General features: G+C 39.8%; 1 protein-coding gene across 11 annotated transcripts in view; it reads left to right on the top strand.

Annotated features, from left to right (window-relative positions):
- LOC141076171 (protein 4.1-like) overlaps positions 1–25,858 on the top strand; it is a 382,293-nt gene that overhangs the window by 319,141 nt on the left and 37,294 nt on the right. For 7 of the 11 annotated variants that reach the window (XM_073563556.1, XM_073563577.1, XM_073563527.1 and 4 more), the window contains 2 exons: positions 4,708–4,770; positions 13,964–14,143. The exons of 1 other annotated variant lie outside the window; for it this stretch is intronic. In XM_073563556.1, the coding sequence (XP_073419657.1) occupies positions 4,708–4,770; positions 13,964–14,143 (243 nt within the window). Of the gene's footprint in view, positions 1–4,707; positions 4,771–13,963; positions 14,144–17,226; positions 17,278–25,858 lie in introns of all 11 variants that reach the window. 3 more of the 11 variants (XM_073563535.1, XM_073563543.1, XM_073563519.1) reach the window with 2 other exon arrangements.

Raw genomic sequence — 25,858 nt, 5'->3', positions numbered from 1 at the left:
CAAACTGTTGCCTGCTGTCTGAATAAGTCCTTAATATAAAGCATACCACTTGATAAGGAGCTTAGGTTGTGCATAAAAAATGTGTTGAAGACCAAGTATATTCAATATTGAAAAAAGAAACAGCACCAAGGTTTTTGACTCGCAGAAGCGCTGGCATAGGCACGAAAGGACTGTTGTCCTCTTTCACTTCCCTGCTTCCCCTGCATGTTAAAGGATTGTTCCGCCACATGGAATAAAGGACTTTAACCTTTTTTTAAGAAGGAATGGTGAGTGCTATTTCTTTTTTCAATATTGAATCAACCCTATGTACCCCACTTGCAACCACACCAAGGCATGTGGGAAGAGCAAGGTGTTTAGACATGAGGGTCAGTGGGTGAATTGCCCTCTGGCCCGGCTGTCTTTAGAAAGACAGCATGGACCAGGGCTCATCCCACAGAATGGGATGAGTGGGCAGAACACTACTTAGACAGCACAGGGTGAGGATAAAAAAGTGTTGCAATACTTTATTGAACCACCAACAGACAATAACATATAGAACAGTCTCAGCAAATACATACAGAGTCTCACCCTTCCACTGGCTTGCTGGGATTAGAGAACTGTGACTACAGGGCTTCCAGGGCCAACTACCCCGACCAGTGGCACCCCGCTTTTGTAGGGCACCCACAGAGAGCAGGTAATGACAAGCTTAAGAAGCTGACAGTCCATTGAGGTACTTGGCCAGGTGACCTGATTTTCTCAACCTTGCTTCTCCCAACGTCTCCATGGGGCCAGGCGACCTGATTGTCCCAACCTGGCTTCTCTGAATGTCTCCATGGGGTCAGGCGGCCTAATTGTCCTAGCAAACAAAATCTTCAGGACAGTAAGCATATTAAAGGTGGCCCTGACCCAAAGTGATCACCCCATTGCATGCAATAGCCGTGGAATTACTCCCAAAATCTTGTATACAAAAGGAGAATTGGAGTAAGAAAATCCACCAAAAAGAAATAAAATCAGAATATTTTTATTTTAATTACTCATAAGTTATGAGACACCACAATACATAAAACCGGGTCACATAAATACAGAGCTCCAATGAGAGGAGGAATTCAGGTGCAGAAAAAACACACAGCCAGCTGTGCAAAAACAACATACAGGCAAGAGTACATATTGGATATACGGACTATAGTAAAGTAACAGTGCTTCAAGCCTAGGTGCTACACGTGCGGTGTACTTAACAGCTATGGGTAAGCAATTTTGAATGGTGTAACTAAATATTACTTTGAGGTGGTCACATTTTGGATTACCTTAGTATTCTCTGGATCAGACTTGAAGCACTGTCACTTTACTATAGTCCGTATATCCAATATATACTCTTGCCTGTATGTTGTTTTTGCACAGCTGCATGTGTGTTTTTTCTGCACCTGAATTCCTCCTCTCATTGGAGCTCTGTATTTATGTGACCCTGTTTTATGTATGGTGCCTCATAACTTATGAGTAATTGAAATAAAAATATTCTGATTTTATATCTTTTTGGTGGATTTTCTTACTCCAATTCTCCTTTTGTATACAAGGCCTAATTGTCATAACCTGGATTCTCCAAACGTCTCTGAGGGTTTAGTGATGTTCAATGGAGCAGATCTATGTTCCTCCAGCTAGGACTGTGGTCTCTTAAGCTGGCATCCTGAAGAATCTCTGTGGGAACAGAGGAAGATCCCCTTTTATAGTTCAGCAATGTCCTTCAGGCCATCACAGGTGATAGTGAAATGAGGGATGTGATGAGGTCATCTCTCTTTGAGTATTCAATCAATTTGCATAGTTTATCCTTCAGTGTTTGCAGATTAACAAAGCTGCATGGGACTGTTACAATGGGTAATCAACACATTAGCAAACATCAATTTTTCAATGACCCTGCATTCCTGTTCTCCAAGGATAGCAGCCTAATACGTTGCAACAAATATCAATTCAAGAGTGAACATTCAGGCTCATATGAACAATGGCTTATGTCTCTTGACACACCAAAGAAAAACACGTCTGGCCTAATTATGACTAAATGCTGTGTCGTCGCACAATACGAAGTTCCAGATTTGGCTAATCTTATGGATGCACCATTCCTGCGGTGACTGAGGGCTGATGCTCTTAGCCTGGGAGGGGAGCCAATATCCATGGCCCCTTCCCAGGCAATTAAAGCCCACAGCTGTCTGTTTAGCTTTTGCTGGTTAGAAATTATAGGGGGACCCTATATAATTTTCTTTCTGGGGGACCCCAGTAAACGAACCAGTAAAGATTAAGCAAACAGCTGTGAGCTGTTAATAGCCTGAGAACCTTTTGGGATATTGTCCCCTTCCCCAGAATAGCAACATTAGTCCACAGTGGTCGGCTTTATTTCTGCTGGCTATAAAAATTACAGGGGATCACACGCCTTTTTTTTTTTTTTTTAATAAATTTATTTAAAAATAACAGAAAACACCTCACAAAGCACTAATTATTTAGCACATTGAAATTTCTATGGATCTAGCTATCATGTTCCTCATCACGATCTTTGAATATCTTTAATACATAGCACTCTTTAATTTCTATGCTGCATTTCATTCCAAACCTATCACACTGACAGCACACGGTCTCACAGATGTCACATATGTATACACGGATGGTACACGGATCACGGAACAGGTGACTGATTTATTAAATGTCTCATTCCCCCAAATTGTTAAGAATTGCTATCCAATAGAAAATCTGCAGGTTTATGATGAACTTTATATTCACCCAGTATTGTCAAACAATGGCCATTTAGCCAACAGGTCTGTTTTCATTTCGCTATAACACTTTAGGAAATTAGTTGTATCTTAGTTGTAGAGCGGCATTCACCACATATACAAAAATTGTATATTGTTCTATTGGGACTAAGCAAAAATTAACAAAACTGATTACAATGTTAAACTAAGAACCTCGTGTTCGAATAAGAAATTGTTTGCTTTGAGGAAAATACATATTTTTGTTTCTTTTTATTGGGGGGTGGGGGTTAATACATTTTTAGAACTCTTCCTTATAATAGACTTATTTTCTGTAGATTTTAAATGGATTTTCCATTAATTGTGATTTTCAGCTTTCTCTTTTTCAAAATAATAAACTAAGGAAGATTGTTCTGCCTTCCATAGTCTAGAGCAGTGTTTCCCAACTCTGGTCCTCAAGAGCCACCAACAGGTCATGTTTTCAGGATTTCCTTATTATGGCCCAGGTGATAATTGCAGTACCTGCACAGGCAATAATTCCATCACCTGGGCAATACTAATGAAATCCTGGAAACATGACCTGTTGGTGGCTCTTCAGGACTGGAGTTGGGGAACACTCCTCTAAAGCTTCCTCTTCATGTCCACAGCGCTCAGGACAGCTAGGCAATGTTGCCAATATAATTGGCACAAGAGTGCTGAGCCAATTATTGACTTGAGTGGTCTTGGTCTTGCGTACTGTAGTCTCTGCTTGTCCACAAAGACTGGGAACATCTTCCGAGAACGGGGTAACATTATATCTTGATAGAGCAAGCTCATTGGGATTTAAAACTTGATGGAAAAACCCTTTAATTTCCAATAATATAAATAAGAATTAATCCATGAAAGATTGGGCCTCCTTTATCACAAGTGACTGTACTTCCCACAGGAACTAATCTCTGTGAAGCTAATTTCCTAAACATCACTGAAGCTTCAGAGTGCTTGGTTTTTATTTGATCTTAGATGAGCAAAGCCCAGTGTTTTCAGTGTTTTCTGTAGAAAGCCATTATAAAGCATGGCCATTGTATAACACATGAGCTTTACCAGCCTACTTTATATGCTATTCTTATTCCGCATTTACAAAGACATGCAAAATTCATGAAGAAGCCTTTGCATGTGCTTATTTTATGTTGTGTTTGTTTTGTTATTGTTTTTTTAAGTTTTATTTAATAATTGTGCAAAAATGATCATAATTACATTGCATTATTAAAAATATGTATATACTAATACACTTCAGTTAGAAAGAGAAACTATTCCATAATAGGTAATGCAGGCATTTAAAGTAAAGTGCATTAAAAAATCCTTTGTTTTATTTAAACAAATGTGGAGGGGACATGATTTTTGTGACATTGTTTTTCAATAAATGAGATTCTCCTCCTTCATCGCTCTTTCTCACACTGCACAAATGGCGGTTAATAAAGGCCCATGTAATCAGACCGGTCCATCGGCCTCCTTTTGATGGGTAGTCTGTCAACCCCAAAGTGATATTGATCTATTTAGACATTCACATATGGGACTTGGCCAATTTGGAATTCTTCCTGTTACTGTAGATGTTAGTAATATCATTTCATATTGGAGCAGCTATTTTGAGAACAGGAGAGCTATGAGGAATGCTGCATTAGAGAAAAACCTGTAATAAATATATATATATATATATATATATATATATATATATATATATATATATATATATTTTAATAAGCACCACAAAAATGCTCTCACTTTTATCTGCACCATTTTTCATATATAACCTGCATTATGATTTATCTTCAATAATTAGTAGTTTTATACCTGAAGCCCTTTGTGATTTGAATTCCCTTTTTTTCTGTGCCACTCTGAAGAAAAAATTTTAAAAAAAAATACCTATGACCTATGGGTTTCATTTGTCACTTTCCCTACTGTAGAAATAACTATTTTTAATTTTCATTGTTTTTTTTCTATTTATTTTTGTTCACGTTCACAGAAAAGAGCAAAGAAACTAGAGGGTGAAAACATATATATCAGACATAGCAATTTAATGTTGGAGGTTGGTATTACATCATGCAGTTTGCACATTTTTTTTATTTTTCTTTTTTTGTTTGTTTTGTGCCAACTTTGTCTGCGTCTTTATCTTTGCATGCCTTACATTTTTTGTTTTGTTGCATGATTCCAAATCAGTCTTCAATTTGAGTAATTTCATCTAGAAAATATTTGAATGCTCCTGAACTTCATTTTTTTTATACTTGACTCCATTTGCATCCAAAATAAAACTCCGCTTTATTTCTACAGCTCCTATGCACATCCACGGCAACAAACAAGCAACTTCTGCAGTCATATTTTCTTCTACATGTCTCCAACGCTATACAAACCTACAGTTTTGTGCATAAGTGTTTGCCCCCTCCTGATTTCCTTTTCTTTTGCATGTTTGTCACTTAGAAGTTTCAGATCATCAAACAAATTTAAATACTAGACAAAGATAACACAAGTAATCACAAAGTACAGTTTTTTAAATGAAGGTCTTTATTATTAAGGGAAAAATAAATCCAAACCTACAGGGCCCTGTGTGAAAAAGTGATTGTTCCTGAACCTAATAACTGGTTGGGCCAACCTTAGCAGCAACAACTGCATTCAAGCATTTGCGATACCTAGCATTGCATCTTTTACAGCGCTCTGGAGGAATTTTGGCCCACTCATCTTTGCAGAATTGTTGTAATGCAGCCACATTGCAGGATTTCCGAGCATGAACCACATTTTTAATGTCATGCCACAGCAGCTCAATCAGATTAAGGTCAGGACTGTGACAAGGCCACTCCAAAGTCTTAATTTCATTTTTCCTAAGTCATTCACAGGTGGACTTGCTTGTGTTTTGGATCATTGTCCTGTTACTGCGCTACAGCTTGAGATAACAAACAAATGGCCGGACATTCTCTTTCAGGATTTTTTGGTAGACAGCAGGATTCATGTTTCCGTTTACCACAGCAAAGTCTTTTAGGTCCTGAAGCAGCAAAACAGTCCCAGACCATCACACTACCACCACCAGCATATTTTACTGTTGGTATGATGTTTCTTTTCTGAAATGCTGTGTTACGTCTATGCCAGATGTAATAGAACATTAACGTTCCAAAAAGTTAAACTTTTGTCTCGTCAATCCACAGAGTATTTTCCCAAAAGTCTTGGGGATAATCAAGAACTTTTCTGGAAAAACTGAGATGAGCCTTTATATTCTTATTGCTCAGCAGTGGTTTTTGTCTTGGAACTCTGCCATGCAGGCCATTTTTGCCCAGTCTTGGCCATTTGTGGAGAATGGCTCTCAATGTGGTTCGCTGGAGTCCCAAAGCTTTAGAAATTGCTTTATAACCTTTCCCAGACTGATATATCACAATTACTTTTTCTCCTTTCTTCCAAAATTTCTTTGGATCGCAGAATGATGTCTAAGTTTTGAGGATCTTTTGGTATTCTTCACTTTGTCAAGCAGGTCCTATTTAAGTGATTTCTTGATTGAGAACAGGTGTGGCAATAATCAGGCCTCGGTGTGACTAGGAAATTTGAACTCATTAATTATTTTTTTTTTTTCCTTAATATTATTAAGTGTGACAAACATGCAAAAGAATTGGAAATCAGGAAGGGGGGAAACACTTTTGCACACAACTGTATGTATTATGTAGGGCATAGATGAAAGCATATGATTTAGAGTATCTAATATTTTTAATTTTTTTTCAGAAATCAATTGTGAACATTAAAACTACGAAAGCTTATAATATATCTTATTAGATAAATTCACTGCTTTCTACTCCTGGACTGATCATTCTCAAAATTCTCAATTCACAGGTAAAATCTGTCTTCAGTAGACAAAGATTTTCCCACTCCTAAGATGGGAGATGACAATTGGTGCTCATAAAGATATATGAAAAAACTGTTGTCAGGAGAACTCTCAGAAATGTTTGTCTGCCTTGAGCTCCTCCTCCTTCTTCCCCCTCCATAGAATTTTACTTGCACCACTCACTAGTATTTCCTGCTATCTCAGTAATGGGAAAAATCTGTTTTCACAAAATACAGATTTTGAATTGAGTGAAAGATAAATCCAGGAGGAAGAATAAGCCGATTTCTCTGATGAGATAAATTACAAAGTTTCTTATATTTGTATGTTCTTATTGATTAAATAAAGATTAAAACCAATGTTACACTTCAAATAGTAGATTAAGCAGGGTTGGTTTGTCTGTTTGCAAAGGTATGTACCCCTATAAAATATAATATATATATATATATATATATATATATATATATATATATATATATCATCAAGAAAAATAGGCAGCACTCCAAATTAAATGTGAAAAAAGTGGATACTTTACTGATCCTCAGGTGGCGATGTTTTAACGGTGACCCGTCTTTACCAAGCCATGATAAAGACGGGTCACCGTTGAAACATCGCCACCTGAGGATCAGTAAAGTATCCACTTTTTTCACATTTAATTTGGAGTGCTGCCTATTTTTCTTGATTTATTAACTCTGTTGTTTGGACACTGCTGAATAGATTTTGCACCAATTTCTATAATTTTGGTAGTGCTGCCCTTTTTTGATATAATATATATTATATCGTAGTACACGGTGACGAGGCAGTGACCCACACAATTCAAACACAAAAGTCTCTAATGTCTTCACAGCATTAAAGTTCAAATTCACACAAGTGCATATCATTAGTGTTAAGTTCACACCAGTTCATAGCACTACATCAGCTTTAAATCCCAGTCCCTAAACACGCTGGACTTCCCTGTGTCCAGTTTCTGTGGGCGACTGCACGCTGTATCAAAGTCTCTTACACACAGCTTCACTTCATTAGTTTGCACAGAACACGATATACTACATATTGTAGTCACTAAACACGCCAGTCTTCCTCTGACCTGTTTCTGTGGGCGCCTACACCACTGTGTCAACGTCTCTTGACTCACACAGCTTTATTTATTTTATTGTTACTCATTTTATATAGCGCTATTAATTCCCGGCGCTTTACAGTCATTATTGGCACTGTCCCCTATGGGGCTCACACTCTGTTAGTTTGCAATCACTACACACGCCAATCCTCCTCTGACCAGTTACCGCGGGTGATGCACCGCTGTATCAATGTCTCTTTATTTACGCACACAGCCGTACACAGTTCTTGATTTCCTCCGGATTGCAGCCGGGCACCATATCCACCTGTTTGCACCCGTTACACACGCCAGTCCTCCTTCAGGCACAGGAACTGTCTACTTCCGGTTCACCTCCTGGCACAAGACATCCACATCCGAGACCAGTCACCGTGGATGACAGTACTACTGTGTACGCTGTGGGTGTCAGGCCTATTGGCTCCGCTGACAGGCTGTGCTGTGCAACACCAACTGCTCTGCACAGCAACAAGCACCAACTCACACTGGACTTGACACTGACACACCCAAACCTTTTCCTGCAGGGCTTTTAACATATAGCCCTGTGGCCTAAAGCCACATGGAAAACCTGGACCAGAAATGAATCTGACTGCACCACTAACATACTGCAGTCAGTTTCAAAACACACATTCCAGAGCAGGTTTCCCTAAATCTGTCTTGGACACTAGCATGTCCAATACTACACTTCTTTTTTAGTCTGCATTGCAGTCACCGCTACACCTGTGACTGCCATGCACTCCTATGGCGTTCATACACCTTTGTTCACATCCTGGGGAGAACACACAGTGACCCCTACCTGTGACATCAGACACTGCTTCACCATTGCAATCCCAGCTACACTTGCGACGGTAATGCCCCATCATGTCCTCAATGCGCCTCCGTGCGCATCCTGGGGGGAGCAAACAGTGACCCCTACCTGTAGCACGGGTCACCTCCTCTAAAATAAATAAATATATATATATATATATATATATATATAGGCGAACACACACAGCGGATGACATAAGTATTGAACAAGTTAAAAATTTTCTAAGTAAACCTATTTCTATGAATTATATTGATGTAAAATTCTCACCAGATGTCGCTAACACATTGAATCATCACAGGCAATGAAATCAAGTCATAGATGTCCGTACATTAAATTATGTGTCATAATGAGGAATGACGCTGGGAAAAAGTATTGAACACATGAAGACAGAGAGGTTCAAAAAGCCATGAAAAGTCATGACACCAGCTGAAATCTATCAGTAATTCTAAAGAAATCCTTTCACTTAGTGAAAAATAATATCAGCTGGTTCAACTGATGGCCCATAGAGAGGTGTCTCATTACCAAGAATCATTTCAGGATGGCTAAAACCAATGCGCTGTCTCAAGTCCTTAGCAGTCTTATTGTTGCAAAACATACTGATTGCATTGGTTACAGAAGAATTCCCAAACTGTATGCCTGTATGCACTCTCACCACGTAAGACTCCATTGCAGAACAAAAAGCATGTTCATGCGCATTTAAAGTTTACTCAGCAACATTTAGCCAAACCTGTGAAATACTGGGAGACTGTAATCTGGACAGATAAGAATAAAATTCAACTTTCTGGATGCCATAATACACACTGTTCAAGTCAAACAGGAAAAAGAACGGTAATCTTCGGGCCTCACTTTGAGGCAGCACACATAAAATTATTGCTCTTTTTCCTGTTTGGTTTGAATACGTTTCTTCCCATCTGTGTGTGGGACAGTGGTCAGAGCAGCAGCCGTTAATTCTTATCAATACAGATTTGTGCCAGGTTACAACCCAGGCAGGTGAGTATATACAATATTATGGTCGCTGTGTCTTATATTGAGGGTGGCACACTTGGAGCGCCTTTTCTCTTTTCATTTTATAATTAACACCATGTTCGGAGACCAAAAGGCACCATACCAACAGTGAAGAATGAAGGTGGCAACATGGTGTGGGGCTGGTTTTCAGCATACCGCATTGACACACTTCATGTTGTTGAAGGAAGGATGAATGGACAAATGTACCGAGACATTCTTGATAAAAATCTGCCATCTACTAGGATAATGAAGATGAAACAAGAGTGGATATGTCAGCGAGACCATGATCCCAAGCACACAGCCAAGGAAACCCACAATTGGTTTCAGAGAGAGAGAGAGAGAGAGAAAATAAAGCTGCTAGAATGGCTCAGTCCATCACCTGACCTGAATCCAATACAAAATTAATGGAAGGAACCCAAATAACCTTCAGGATTTGAAGAGTGATTGGAAGTGGAAGAATGGGCCAAAATCACACCTGATTAATGTATGGGACTAGTTTCTCCATGCAGGAGGTGTTGAACCATGTCTTAAAAATATTTTTTTTAAAAAGGGATGACATCACACAGAACAAAAAATGAAAAAAACAAGCTACCACTGAACAAGAGGATAAGTTATGTCCAGCAATCACAGCAAATACATAAGAGCTTACAGTGAAGTCCCTGAATTAATAAATAAGAGCTATAAATAGAACTTTTCTGCTCTCTAGGCTTCCAATTGATTTTGCTCCTTCCATATCATGTTTTACATTCTTTTCGTGAATTTCTTGGAGTCTTTTTTTTTTTTTTTAGACAAAAATAACCCCGTTTAGTCCTGTAGGATGCTTTTATGTCCCTATTCACTTGCACTTGGCATTTCTCCCTAGTCTGTTTAAAGCACATTTGCTCTTATTTATTAATTCAGGGACGTCATTGCAAGCTCTTATGTAATTGCTGGACATAACTTATCCTCTTGCTCAGTGTTAGCTTGTTTTTTCATTTTTCGTTCTGTGTGATGTCATCCCTTTTTTAAAATCTTTTTAAGGCATGGTTCAATAAAAATTTTATTTATATGAATTTATTGGAGGACTCTCTTTTGTAATAGGTTTCTTCTGATTTCACAGTCGTCCGTGCTCATGTTTTGGGGCATTTTTTGTGTTTTGCACGAAGTAGTAAATACATTTCGGTAAGCGTGTTCTATACTTTTTTCCTGAGTAATTTCTCATTATTACACATAACTTACGGTAAGTAATGGCCATCTATGGTTTGCTTTCTTTGCCTGTGTGGATTGGATGAGTTGTTACTGACATCTGGTGAGAATTTAATGTCAATAGCACCTTTAGAAATATATTTACTTAGGAAATTAGTGACGTGTTCAATACTTATTTAACCCTTTGTCTAAAATTATGTTTTCCTAATATGCAGTATACGTCTCTATCACAGATGGGAGATGGGTCTCATTAGAATAATGGCTTTGCAACAGATCTATGTGTATTAGATGCATTTGAAAGTTGTATTCCAGACCTTTGGTGCTCCGGAGCAGGCAAATTTAATTTACTTGATTTACCTGGTAAGCGTGGGACGCAGTACATCCTGTCTTCATGTTAGGGCCTCTGCTGCATAATTATACATACCATAAAAGGATGCTCTATAATTTTTTTATGGTCATTTTGTGTTTGAGTTGGCTGTTATTTTGTTACCAGTGAAGCCGGTTATAACTTTGTGTTTTGCAATTCTGTGCTTATACGTGTTCTAACAAGGCTCATTGTGTGTGTGTATGCAAGCTAGTATATCTGCGATGTGAAGTTTTAATGCATGCCGATAAGACACAGCCTGCAACAGTGCTGCAGTCATCTTAAAGGGCTTTTGTCTGTAACCTGTCGCTAAGAAAGATGACGTTTTCTTTGACTCAAGATACAGTATTGTGCAGTTTAGAACATTTTTTTTCTACTGTTACAAAGATACAGGTTCGAATGTTAGGCTGGCTATGCCCTTGTATGATTGCCCATGCCAACTATTAGCAAAATCCATCCTTCATGTTTTCCTCCATTAACTTACACCCCATCTCCTGAATTAAACATTTACTTTTGATCTAGAACGGTCATTGCTATTATTATGTGAACACAGTTTAGTATGTTCCATCAATGACTGAACACTTACTGGTTAGAGCTGAAAAGTCAGGATAACACTGGTAAATATTTGCAGAGTTAATCACACTTGTGAATTTATTCTTCTCTACTGTTTCATTTGTGGTGAGAAAACCAAGTGTACTTGTCCTAAATGTGATGTGAAATACTATCAACTAACCCGCATGTAGCAATATATACTGCTGATAGCGGATGCAACTACAAATAAAATCTAGAAGTCTCACAAGACTGTAGAAGTACATGCTGGTATCTTTGTGTCATACTCGTCATAACACTGGCAAGACTATGATCTTTATATGTTGCTAGTAATCATCCAGAGTATCCCCCATAGGATCATCTCACCTTATGTTACTACCTTATACTTAAATTTTTTTTTATATAGGTGCTCAAGGAAATCCTAGTGTTTGCTGTAAAGCTATAGCACACAGTATAGACATACCGAATCAGAGCACTATAACTTGTCCGCAATGTTCAGTTTCTAAGAATTAGAGACTGAAATGTATTTGTACCTGCCAGGCAGAATCGCAACGCAATGCCAAATTATTTGGTGTCACTTACTCTACACTTAAAAGGAACCTGTCTGTTCGTATAATGCTATTAACTTACAAATCGGGTGTATTACCTCCATATTGTACGACGACTTGAAAAAGTTTAAATTATTTTGTTTTCATAAATTAGGTTAATAGTGTTATGAAGCTTTCAGGCCGTTTTATTGAAAGTGCAGCACCTGGGAGAAATTAATTTTATTGCTCTCTGATGCACTACTAAGCCGGCTGTCAGTCAAAGCCCCGGGGCGTGCTTACAGCCGACAGTCACTGAATGGTTAGCGATGACTATATCCTTGCTGAAGTGCCTGCATGACTGAAAGCCAGCAGCTCTAGAGGGGACTAAATTAAATTTTCTCTCAGGTGCCACACCTTCATAACCTGCAGATTAACCCAATATCTGTATGTTATTAGGGTTATCCGACATGACAGGTTGCCTTTAAAGAGGTGCTTTCACCAGTGTGAGCGTGTTAAACTGGCCACATCATAGACTAGTCGTGATCAAGCTCAACTTTATTTCTTCCCCTGCATGAGGTTGACCAATCATAAGTATAAGGGGGTAGAGAAAGAACATGCCCCAGAGAATGTCAGACCTGGCTTTCTCATGTAAGACATGTAATGGCATACAACCCTGCTCTTTTTCATGATTTCACTGTGTAGAGTAGAGCAGAGCTATGTGACATTGCAAATACCCATTCCAGCTTTCATCTTGCAGCAGTCAGTGTGTGGGGAGTTGGGAGTCTGCATGAGTTGTAAGTAATGACAGCTCTGTGGTACTCTACACAGGTGTTGTAGACATCAGTAAGGCTGTGTGTCAACACATACTTGACACAGAGCTTGTATTTAAGCTTCACTGGAGGTGCACACTCTTATTTATCTTCTGCGTGATGCTCCTGTTTGATTCATCAATATCATGCAGGAGAAAAAGTACAGTCCCTAGAGACTTATCTCTGGTGATGCCCTTTTGCACTTAATTTGTAACAGAGCTGCAACAAAGATGAGAAACAAAAATTATGTTTCATTAATCTCTGCAGTCACTATTCCAAGATGTGGCCAGTTTAACATGCTAAAACTGGTGAAAGGTATTTAGTATAGGGCTACATCTATTTGATATGACTAGTGGAAACTACTTTATGTCAAACTCCAGTGACCTCCATTATTTTATAGAATATGATTATTTATTATCGATATGACTAGTGAGAATTGTAGTTTTATGTCCAAGTCCACTGACCTCCATTATATTTGGAGTATGCAATAACATAATTAACTTCATCTGATATTTATATACAGTATATTGCATATATTTTTCCCTACATCAAATGTTCTAAAAAAGATGTATATATATATAAAATAAGTCGGCATTGAACACTCTTCCCTTTTTTTTAGACATTAGGCATTTATGGATAATCCATAATCAATGGAAAGTGTAGTAAAGTAATGAATTGTATGCAGGCTTATTCTTCAGGTACAGGCAAAAGAAGCCGCTTTCCTGAGCAGAGTGATTTTTCAGCCTCTGCTTTCTCTGGACACTGGATATATTTCCCCCTCGTGCAATTAACACTTGCTTTTTATGTTGTTTTCTTACCTATGTGATTTGCAGTGTGACTTGCTTGGCACATTTGCTGTTTTCTGGCCACTGATAATAATATTTTAAAGTCCATGTTCCTTGCTTCCAGTGTCCTTCAGCTCTCCAACATTTAACATTCTTCTTTGCTTCCTTATTTTTCTCTTTTCTGCCTCAAAATTTTCATTCTCATTCTGCTGAGTGTTCGCCAATCTTTGCATTTTATCATTTTATTGATATTACTATCCACTATACCATCAAATTCTATTAGGACCTGGAGAAAACTCAAGATGAAATAATTCGCCATCATGCCAGTATTCGTGAGCTGAAGAAAAGTTTTATGGAGTCTGTTCCTGCACCACGTCCCAGTGAGTGGGATAAACGCCTTTCTACCCACTCTCCTTTCCGTACTCTCAGTTTCAATGGACAGGTTCAAACGGGCAATGACGGGGTAAGTCTTAGTGCCCAAATGCTTAAATTATGGTTGTGAAAATTTTAAGACTAATTTCAAAATTATTCCAGTGTAAAAATATTTTTCTTACATTTATTTCAGTTTAGATTATTTTTTTAATAATTTAGGTCTTAATTTATCAAAGTCTTGTCTCGTTGTTAGTAGTCTAGTGTTAGAATTAACATTTTATCCACTTTTCCATGTGGTCTAAGGGCTACGATGTGGTAAATGGTAGCGTCAATGTGCTAACGTAAAATAATCTGCTCTGTTAGCCCATGTTAACTGAGAACCAGTAAAAATTGAACTTCTAGTTGTAATTATTCCAATAATGCTTTGGCCAAGATGACAAGAATTATGCCAGAGCTCTAGCATTATAGCTTTCATAGTGTTAGATGAGCCATAGGGTAAATATGTATATGCGGCCATTAAAAGGAAGACAGAGGCCAAGACACATTGCATAATACTGTATTTTTAGTGAGTATTTATTAGTTTTTTCTTAGTGCAATTGAAAAGGATAAAGGCAGCAGTGGGGCTTTTTGTCTTTCATTTTCCACTAATGGATTTGGATTTCTAAAAAAAAAAAAAAGGCTCCATTTATCATTTTTCCTTTAAATAATATAAATTCAACGTAAAAAATGAAATGTATAAACGTGTGCAAAAAGTTGTTTAAGGTGCACGTGCTCTAATGAAACTAAAGACACACTCTCACCACACTTTGTATTACCTAAACCTTTGTAAATGTGTATGTAGTGTAGGTAATGTAATATACTCGCCAATCTCCATCTTCCTCAGTTGCTAATGCTGCTCTTCTGGCTTGCCAGGTGACACAGGGCTCTGAGTCAGCCAGAAGTGGCTTTTACATTGCAAGTCTGTGGGCTGAGGCTCCATAGGCTTATATACTGCTCAAAAAAATAAAGGGAACCCTAGGCACTCTTACTGAGCAGACACATGGATATTAATGACCTTCCTATCATTTCTACCTGTTGTTTATTCCATTGGCACAACAGCAGGAGAAATTGAATCACAATCAGTGTTGATTTCACAGAAGTGTGACCTATTTTGGAGTTACATTTTGTTGTTGAAGTGTTCCCTTTATTTTTTTGAGCAGTATATTTTAAAAGCGATTTCCAACTCCCACCCAAACCCCAATTTAATCTTGTCGAATTTTATTGAGAGATTTCTTGTTAAAGGTGGAGTTAACTAACTGAACCATATTTATGATAGTGATGCCTGGGTTCTCTGCTGACAGATTCAATCTATAGCACAAACAGTGCCTTGCGAAAGTATTCGGCCCCCTGGAACTTAACCTTATCCCACATATCATGCTTCAAACATAAAGATACCAAATGTAAATTTTGGTGAAGAATCAACAAGTGGGACACAATTGTGAAGTTGAACGAAATTTATTGGTTATTTTAAATTTTTGTGGAAATTCAAAAACTGAAAAGTGGGGCGTGCATTATTATTCGTCCCCTTTACTTACAGTGCAGCAAACTCACTCCAGAAGTTCATTGTGGATCTCTGAATGATCCAATGTTGTCCTAAATGACTAATGATGATAAATATAATCCACCTGTGTGTAATCAAGTCTCTGTATAAATGCACCTGCTCTGTGATAGTCTCAGGGTTCTGTTTGATTCACAGAGAGCATCATGAAGACCAAGGAACACAACAGGCAGGTCCGTGATACTGTTGTAGAGAAGTTCAAAGCTGGATTTGGATACACAATGATTTCCAAAACGTTAAACATCCCAAGTAGCACTGTGCAAGCGATCATATTGAAATGGAAGGAGTATCATTCCACTGCAAATCTACCAAGACCCGGCCATCCCTCTAAACTTTCATCTCAAACAAGGAGAAGACTGATCAGTGATGCAGCCAAGAGGCCCATGATCACTCTGGATGAACTGCATAGATCTACAACTGAGGTGAGACAGTCTGTCCATAGGACAACAATCAGTCGTACACTGCGCAAATCTGGCCTTTATGGAACAGTGGCAAGAAGAAAGCCATTTCTCAAAGATATCCATAAAAAGTGTAATTTAAAAGTTTGCAACAAGTCACCTGGGAGATACACCAAACATGTGGAATAAGGTGCTCTGGTCAGATGAAACCAAAATCGAACTTTTTTTCAACAATGCCAAGCGATATGTTTGGCGTAAAGGCAACACAGCTCATCACGCTGAACACGCCATTCCCACTGTCAAATATGGTGGTGGCAGCATCATAGTTTGGGCCTGCTTTTCTTCAGCAGGGACAGGGAAGATGGTTAAAATTGATAGGAAGATGGATGGAGCCAAATACAGAACCATTCATGAAGAAAACCTGTTGGAGTCTGCAAAAGACCTGAGACTGGGACAGAGATTTGTATTCCAAAAAGACATTGATCCCAAACATAAAGCAAAATCTGCAATGGAATGGTTCACAAATATACGTATCCAGGTGTTAGAATGGCCAAGTCAAAGTTCAGACCTGAATCCAGTCGAGAATCTGTGGAAAGAGCTGAAAACTGCTGTTCACAAACGATATCCATCAAACCTCACTGAGCTCAAGATGTTTGCCAAGGAAGAATGGGCAAGAATTTTAGTCTCTCGATGTACAACACTGATAGAGACATACCCCAAGCGACTTGCAGCTGTAATCGCAGCAAAAGGTGGCGCAACAAGGTATTAAGTTAAAGGGGCCGAATAATATTGCACGCCCCACTTTTCAATTTTTGTATTTCCACAAAAATTTAAAATAACCAATAAATTTCGTTCAACTTCACAATTGTGTCCCACTTGTTGATTCGTCACCAAAAATTTACATTTGGTATCTTTATGTTTGAAGCATGATATGTGGGAAAAGGTTGAAAAGTTCCAGGGGGCCGAATACTTTTGCAAGGCACTGTACATGTCCCACTAAGTAAACTGAAGAGCGATAATCCCATTGTGTTTTACTTGTATTCATTCCTGTGTATCTGCAAAAAAACACCAGACAAGTTGTGGACATTTTTGTGAACTTACTATATTCTTAATTTAACTGTTCTTATGCTTCAACTATCTGTATTCATGTATTCTTTTATTGTTCCTATGTGGATACAGGTTAAACGTGCTCTAGTTTTACCTACTGAACGGAAAGTATGCGGGTCAGAGGTAATGCCAATGCTAAGATTATGCTCTGGCACGGCATTTACACAAACTGGCAGTGTGTAAACCCTTCCTTGCTTCTTTTTTTTGCTAATAGAAGCTGAGATTATAAAGGCTGCATTAGTGCTATATCGCTGCCATTTCATGTGAATGATGTTAAAAACTGAAGACTTGCATGGCACATAAGAATCAAGGACTGCTAAGGGGAGGTTGGCTTGTATGGGCGGCTGAGATAACGGTTGCATGTTCAGTTTCATCACCTGCAAAATGCTAATGGGACCCAAAACACAATGATTTTTCGCAGGAGCCTATGTTTCATGTTCATAAATGAAACACAGTGGCATGTAAAAGTCTGGGCACCACTGGTCAAAATTACTGTTATTGTGAACAGTTAAGTAAGTTGAGGAGGAAATAATCTCTAAAAGGCCTAAAGTTAAAAATGACACATTTCCTTTATTTTTTTTTGCCTAAATACAAATATATATAGATAGATATAATATACACACACACACAGTTGTGTGAAAGTTTGCCCCTTCCTGATTTCCTGTTTTTATGCATGTTTGTCATACTTAAATGTTTCAGATCACCAAACAAATTCAAATATGAGACAAAGCTAACACAAGTAAATGCAAAAAGTTACATTTTTAAATGAAGCAATCAAGAAATCACTTGAATAGGACCTGCCTGACAAAGTGAAGAACACCAAAAGATTCTCAAAAGCTACACATCATGCCATAATCCAAAGAAATTCTGGAACAAATTAGAAAACGTAATTGAGATCTATCAGTCTGGAAAAGGTTATAAAGCCACTGCTCAAGCTTTGGGACTCCAGCAAACTACAGTGGTGAACCATCATAGGAGTGATATAATATCATTCATCGTTTCTTTTTTTACATTTACCAAAAGGAAAATGGGTGATGCAAAAGTTTGGTCACCCTGTATTGTTATTACCTAGTGGCACCCCCTTTGGAAAGTATCACATCTTGTAAACGCTTTTTGTAGCTAGCCAAACGTATTTCAATTCTTCTTTGAGGGATTTTCCAATTCTGTGAGATTCCTAGGTCACCTTACATGCACTGCTATTTTGACGTCTAGCCAGAGATTTTTAATGATGTTCAGATCAGGGGACTGTGAGGGTCATTGCAAAACCTTCAGCTTGCACCTTTTGAGGTAGTCTGTTGTGGATTTGGTTTTGTGTTGAGGATCATTTATCCGTTTGTAGAAGGCTCTTCTAAATTTTAGTTTTGTTTTTTTTTTTTATTTTACAGATGGTGGTAGGTTTGCATCAAAAATTTGTTGAAATTTCATTGAATCCATTCTTGCCTTTCCCTGTGAAATGTTCCCTGTGCCATTGGCTGCAACACAATCCCAAAATATAATTGATCTACCCCCATGCGTAATGGTTAGCGTGATGTTCTTTTCCTGAAATGATGTACCCTTTTTTCTCCACACATTCCTTTGATCATTGTGGCCAGTGAGTTCTTTTTTAACATCAACGGTCCACAGGATTTGTTTCCAAAATACATCAGGCTTGTTTAGATGTTTTTTTGCATACTTCTGACACTGAATTTTATGGTGAAGATGCAGGAGAGGTTTTGTTCTGATGACTCTTCCATGAAGGCCATATTTGTGCAGGTGTCTCTGAACAGTAGAAGCAATGTACCACAACTCCAGAGTCTGCTAAATCTTTCTGAAGGTCTTTTGCAGTCAAGTGGGGATTCTGATTGTCTTTCTAGCAATCCTACAAGCAACTCACAGAAATGTTGCTTGATCTTCCAGACCTTATCTTCACCTCCAGTGATCCTGTTAACTGCAATTTCCTATTTACATTTCAAACTGAGGAAAGGGCAACTTGAAAACGCTTTGCTATCTTCTTACAGCTTTCTCCTGCTTTGTTGGCCTCCACCATTTTCCTTTTCAGAGTGCTAGGCAGCTTTTTTTTGCAGAACACATGGCTGATCTTTTTTGGCACAAGGTTAGCGGAATCTGAGGTTTTATAAATCTGGAAAACTTGCATCACCTGGCCTTAACAATGAAAGTGAATAGGCCATAACTAGGGATGAGTGAATAGCTTTGGATAAGCACTACAGTGCCTACAAGTAGTATTCAACCCCCTGCAGATTTAGCAGGTTTGATAAGATGCAAATAAGTTAGAGCCTTCAAACTTCACACAAGAGCAGGATTTATTAACAGATGCATAAATCTTACAAACCAAAAAGTTATGTTGCTCAGTTAAATTTTAATAAATTTTAAACATACAAGTGTGGGTCAATTATTATTCAACCCCTAGGTTTAATATTTTGTGGAATAACCCTTGTTTGCAATTACAGCTAATAATCGTCTTTTATACAGTGGGGAAAAAAAGTATTTAGTCAGTCAGCAATAGTGCAAGTTCCACCACTTAAAAAGATGAGAGGCGTCTGTAATTTACATCATAGGTAGACCTCAACTATGGGAGACAAACTGAGAAAAAAAAATCCAGAAAATCACATTGTCTGTTTTTTTTTTCATTTTATTTGCATATTATGGTGGAAAATAAGTATTTGGTCAGAAACAAGCAATCAAGATTTCTGGCTCTCACAGACCTGTAACTTCTTCTTTAAGAGTCTCCTCTTTCCTCCACTCATTACCTGTAGTAATGGCACCTGTTTCAACTTGTTAGCAGTATAAAAAGACACCTGTGCACACCCTCAAACAGTCTGACTGCAAACTCCACTATGGTGAAGACCAAAGAGCTGTCAAAGGACACCAGAAACAAAATTGTAGCCCTGCACCAGGCTGGGAAGACTGAATCTGCAATAGCCAACCAGCTTGGAGTGAAGAAATCAACTGTGGGAGCAATAATTAGAAAATGGAAGACATACAAGACCACTGATAATCTCCCTCGATCTGGTGCTCCACGCAAAATCCCACTCCGTGGGGTCAGAATGATCACAAGAACGGTGAGCAAAAATCCCAGAACCACGCGGGGGGACCTAGTGAATGAACTGCAGAGAGCTGGGACCAATGTAACAAGGCCTACCATAAGTAACACACTACGCCACCATGGACTCAGATCCTGCAGTTCCAGACGTGTCCCACTGCTTAAGCCTGTACATGTCCGGGCCCGTCTGAAGTTTGCTAGAGAGCATTTGGATGATCCAGAGGAGTTTTGGGAGAATGTCCTATGGTCTGATGAAACCAAACTGGAACTGTTTGGTAGAAACACAACTTGTCGTGTTTGGAGGAAAAAGAATACTGAGTTGCATCTATCAAACACCATACCTACTGTAAAGCATGGTGGTGGAAACATCATGCTTTGGGGCTGTTTCTCTGCAAAGGGGCCAGGACGACTGATCCGGGTACATGAAAGAATGAATGGGGCCATGTATCGTGAGATTTTGAGTGCAAACCTCCTTCCATCAGCAAGGGCATTGAAGATGAAACGTGGCTGGGTCTTTCAACATGACAATGATCCAAAGCACACCGCCAGGGCAACGAAGGAGTGGCTTCGTAAGAAGCATTTCAAGGTCCTGGAGTGGCCTAGCCAGTCTCCAGATCTCAACCCTATAGAAAACCTTTGGAGGGAGTTGAAAGTCCGTGTTGCCAAGCGAAAAGCCAAAAACATCACTGCTCTAGAGGTGATCTGCATGGAGGAATGGGCCAACATACCAACAACAGTGTGTGGCAACCTTGTGAAGACTTACAGAAAACGTTTGACCTCTGTCATTGCCAACAAAGGATATATCACAAAGTATTGAGATGAAATTTTGTTTCTGACCAAATACTTATTTTCCACCATAATATGCAAATAAAATGAAAAAAAAACAATGTGATTTTCTGGATTTTTTTTTTCTCAGTTTGTCTCCCATAGTTGAGGTCTACCTATGATGTAAATTACAGACACCTCTCATCTTTTTAAGTGGTGGAACTTGCACTATTGCTGACTGACTAAATACTTTTTTCCCCACTGTAAGACCTGATCAGGCCGGCACAGGTCTCTGGAGTTATCTTGGCCCACTCCTCCATGCAGATCTTCTCCAAGTTATCTAGGTTCTTTGGGTGTCTCATGTGGACTTTAATCTTGAGCTCCTTCCACAAGTTTTCAATTGGGTTAAGGTCAGGAGACTGACTAGGCCACTCCAACACCTTGATTTTTTGCCTCTTGAACCAGGCCTTGGTTTTCTTGGCTGTGTGCTTTGGGTCATTGTCTTGTTGAAAGATGAAATGACGACCCATCTTAAGATCCTTGATGGAGGAGCGGAGGTTCTTGGCCAAAATCTCCAGGTAGGCCGTGCTATCCTTCTTCCCATTGATGCGGACCAGATGGCCAGGCCCCTTGGCTGAGAAACAGCCCCACAGCATGATGCTGCCACCACCATGCTTGACTGTAGGGATGGTATTCTTGGGGTCGTATGCAGTGCCATCCAGTCTAAAAACGTCACGTGTGTGGTTGGCACCAAAGATCTCGATCTTGGTCTCATCAGACCAGAGAACCTTGAACCAGTCTGTCTGAGTCCTCCAAGTGATCATGAGCAAACTGTAGACGAGCCTTGACATGACGCTTTGAAAGTAAAGGTACCTTACGGGCTCGTCTGGAACGGAGACCATTGCGGTGGAGTACGTTACTTATGGTATTGACTGAAACCAATGTCCCCACTGCCATGAGATCTTCCCGGAGCTCCTTCATTGTTGTCCTTGGGTTAGCCTTGACTCTTCGGACAAGCCTGGCCTCGGCACGGGCGGAAACGTTCAAAGGCTGTCCAGGCCGTGGAAGGCTAACAGTAGTTCCATAAGCCTTCCACTTCCGGATGATGCTCCCAACAGTGGAGACAGGTAGGCCCAACTCCTTGGAAAGGGTTTTGTACCCCTTGCCAGCCTTGTGACCCTCCACGATCTTGTCTCTGATGGCCTTGGAATGCTCCTTTGTCTTTCCCATGTTGACCATGTATGAGTGCTGTTCACAAGTTTGGGGAGGGTCTTAAATAGTCAGAAAAGGCTGGAAAAAGAGATAATTAATCCAAACATGTGAAGCTCATTGTTCTTTGTGCCTGAAATACTTCTTAATACTTTAGGGCAGTGGTCCCCAACCTTTTTTGCACCAGGGACCGGTTTCAAGCAAGACCATTCTTCCATGGCCTGGCAGGGCGGGGATGGAGGTGTGGCAGGGGCGGGGCTTTGGTCATAAGGGGGCGAGGCTATGGACACGGTTGTAGTGTAGCAGTGCATACTTATAATTAAATAACATTTATAATGTGACTCAACTCACCATAGGTTTTGAATGAGTGCTCCATCACCCCCTTCTCCCCATCATTGCCTTCACCCCATCACTCCCTTCTCCCCATCATTGCCTTCACCCCATCACTCCCCTCTCCCCATCATTGCCTTCACCCCATCACTGCCATCTCTCCATCATTGCCTTCACCCCATCACTGCTGTCTCCCCATCATTGCCTTCACCCCATCATTGCCTTCACCCCATCACTGCCATCTCTCAATCATTGCCTTCACCCCATCACTGCTGTCTCCCCATCATTGCCTTCACCCCATCACTCCCTTCTCCCCATCATTGCCTTCACCCCATCACTCCCTTCTCCCCATCATTGCCTTCACCCCATCACTCCCTTCTCCCCATCATTGCCTTCACCCCATCACTCCCCTCTCCCCATCATTGCCTTCACCCCATCACTGCTGTCTCCCCATCATTGCCTTCACCCCATCACTCCCTTCTTCCCATCATTGCCATCACTGCCGTCTCTCCATCACTCCCCTCATGGCCTTCTCCTCATGTCCCCATCTCCTCCAGGGCCAGGCTACACAAACACAGACCAACACACAGACACACACACACACACACACACACATACATACATACATACATACATACATACATACATACATGTACACACACAGACAGACATACATACACACACACACACACACACACACACACACACATTATATACACACACACCACCTCTCACCTGTCGCAGCATCGCCTGCGCTTCCTCGCTCTGACACAGCAGCGGCGCGCTCCTCTCTGTGTCAGTCAGAGACAGGAAGCGCGGGCGGCGGCAGGAAGCTGGACGCAGTGGACAGGTCCTTGCAGCTCCGCTCCTGCTATTCCCTCTTGCAGGCAGCGGAGCTGCTTGGATTGCTCCCTGCCCGCCGCTACACGCAGTTTAAGAACTGCTGCGTGCCGCCCCAGCCCCCGCTACGCCACTGACCGCTCCTGGCTCCCCTTTTGTCCACGGACCGGCAAGGGCACTGCAGCGGCCCGGTGCTGGGCCGCGGACCGGCGGTTGGGGACCCCTGCTTTAGGGGAACCAAACAGAATTCTGGTGGTTTGAGGGGTTGAATAATAAATGACCCTCTGAATAAACTTTTCACAATTTAAAAAAAAATTAAACAAAGAAATAACATTCTTTTTTGCTGCAGTGCATTTCACACTTCCAGGCTGATCTACAGTCCAAATGTCACAATGCCAAGTTAATTCCGAATGTGTAAACCTGCTAAATCTTCAGGGGGTTGAATACTACTTGTAGGCACTGTATAACTATTCGGATAAGGAGTTATCTGAAGCTATTCCCTCATCTCTAGCCGTAAACCTAACAAGCTAATTAAGGTTTGATAACTAACGTTACCTGAGCACACAAATCTCAAAACTTTTGCATCTGCCGATTTTTCCTTTTTGTAATTTTTAAATTGTAAAAGATGAAAATATATATTTTTTTTGCCTACAACACAAAGAAAATGTGTTGTCTTTAACTGCAGGCCTTTTAGAGAGAGATTCATCTTCAGCTTGCTTAACTGTTCACAATAACAGTAATTTTCACCAGTGGTGCCCAAATGTTTGCATACCACCATCAGTTATAATCTAAAACAAAAGCAATCGGATGGTCTCAATTATAAACGGCAGTATGGTCTTTTTAGGTCCCATAGTGCCAAAGGAATCTCAAAATAATTGCCAACACTTAGTGCTTTAGTGACCTAAAGGTGTATGTGTTAACAGTTAAGATGAGCACTTGTTCTATGTACTCCGCCATACATAAAAATATGTAGCTAAGTTGCTTTTTTTTCTTTTCACTGGAGAGAGTAAAGTCTATTTCCCAGGGAAACAAAAGAATTACACTGTAATTTCTTATGGTCAGCGAGTCTAGCCACGCTATTATTTATGGAGGCGTTTATTCTTAATCTGGTGTTGGTGGTTTTCTGGTCAACTCATTCATTTGTGTTATGTTAAATATTTCATTATTGGAAATTATGTGGCATCAATTCTTATGTACAGTGGTGCATAAAAGTTTGTGAAACCTTCAGAATTTTCCATATTTCTGCAGACGTTTAGCCAAAAACTACAATACAGATCAGCTTTTTAAGAGGTCCCAGATAGAGAGCAAAAAACCCTAAAATATTAGACTTTTTTTAGACTTTTATTCTATATTTTTTTAACCCCTTACTGCCTTCGGACAGGATAGTACGTCCAAGGTCAGATCCCCCGCTATGATGTGGGCTCCGGCGGTGAGCCCACCTCAAAGCCGGGACATGTCAGCTGTTTTGAACAGCTGACATGTGCCCGCAATAGGCATGGGTGGAATCGCGATCCACCCGCAGCTATTAACTAGTTAAATGACACTGTCAAACTCTTGACAGCAGCATTTAACAAGTGATTTCCGGCCAGCGGGCCAGAAATACGCTCACCAGTGACCCGCATCAGCGGCGTGTCGGCATGACAACCAGAGGTCTCCTTGAGACCGCTATTGTTGTTGATGCCAGATTGCTATGAGCGCCACCCTGTCTGTAATTCTGCTACATAAAGGCGATCTGAGAATCGCCTCTATGTAGCAGAGCCAATTTAAGTTGTGGCGGCTTCTAGTCTCCCATGAAGGCTATTGAAGCATGCCAAAAGTTCAAGAAAAATAGTTTTAAAAATATAATAAAAAATAGAAATTATATAAAAATTCAAATCGCCCCCCTTTCGCCTCATTCAAAATAAAACCATAAAAAAAAATCAAACATGCACATATTTCGTATCGCCGCATTCAGAATCACCCGATCTATCAATAAAAAAAGGATTAACCTGATCGCTAAATGGCGCAGCAGGAAAAAAATCAAAACGCCAGAATTACACTTTTTTGTTCGCCTCAACATTTCATTAAAATGCAATAAAGGGCGATCAAAAGATCCTGTGTGCACTAAAATGGTATCATTAAAAACAGCTTGGCATGCAAAAAAATAAGCCCCCGTCCAACCCAAGATCATGAAAATTGGAGACGCTACGGGTCTCTGAAAATGGCGCAATTTTTTTTTTTAAGCGAAGTTTTGAAATTTTTTTCACCACTTAGATAAAAAAGAACCTAAACGTGTTTGGTGTCTATTAACTCGTAATGACCTGGAGAATCCTAACGGCAGGTCAGTTTTAGCATTTAGTGAACCTAGCAAAAAAGCCAAACAAAAAACAAGTGTGGAATTGCACTTGTTTTGCAGTTTCACTGCACTTGGAATTTTTTCCCGTTTTCTAGTACACAACTTGCTAACACCCATGGTGTTATTAAAAAGTACAACTCGTCCCGCAAAAAATAAGCCCTCACATGGCCATATTGACGGAAAAA

The sequence above is a fragment of the Dendrobates tinctorius genome, unplaced genomic scaffold (assembly GCF_039654945.1).
Source record: "Dendrobates tinctorius isolate UK_male_01 unplaced genomic scaffold, ASM3965494v1 ptg000015l, whole genome shotgun sequence".
In the NCBI taxonomy this organism is placed as follows: Eukaryota; Metazoa; Chordata; class Amphibia; order Anura; family Dendrobatidae; genus Dendrobates; species Dendrobates tinctorius.
This window is presented reverse-complemented; position numbering and strand designations above follow the sequence as displayed.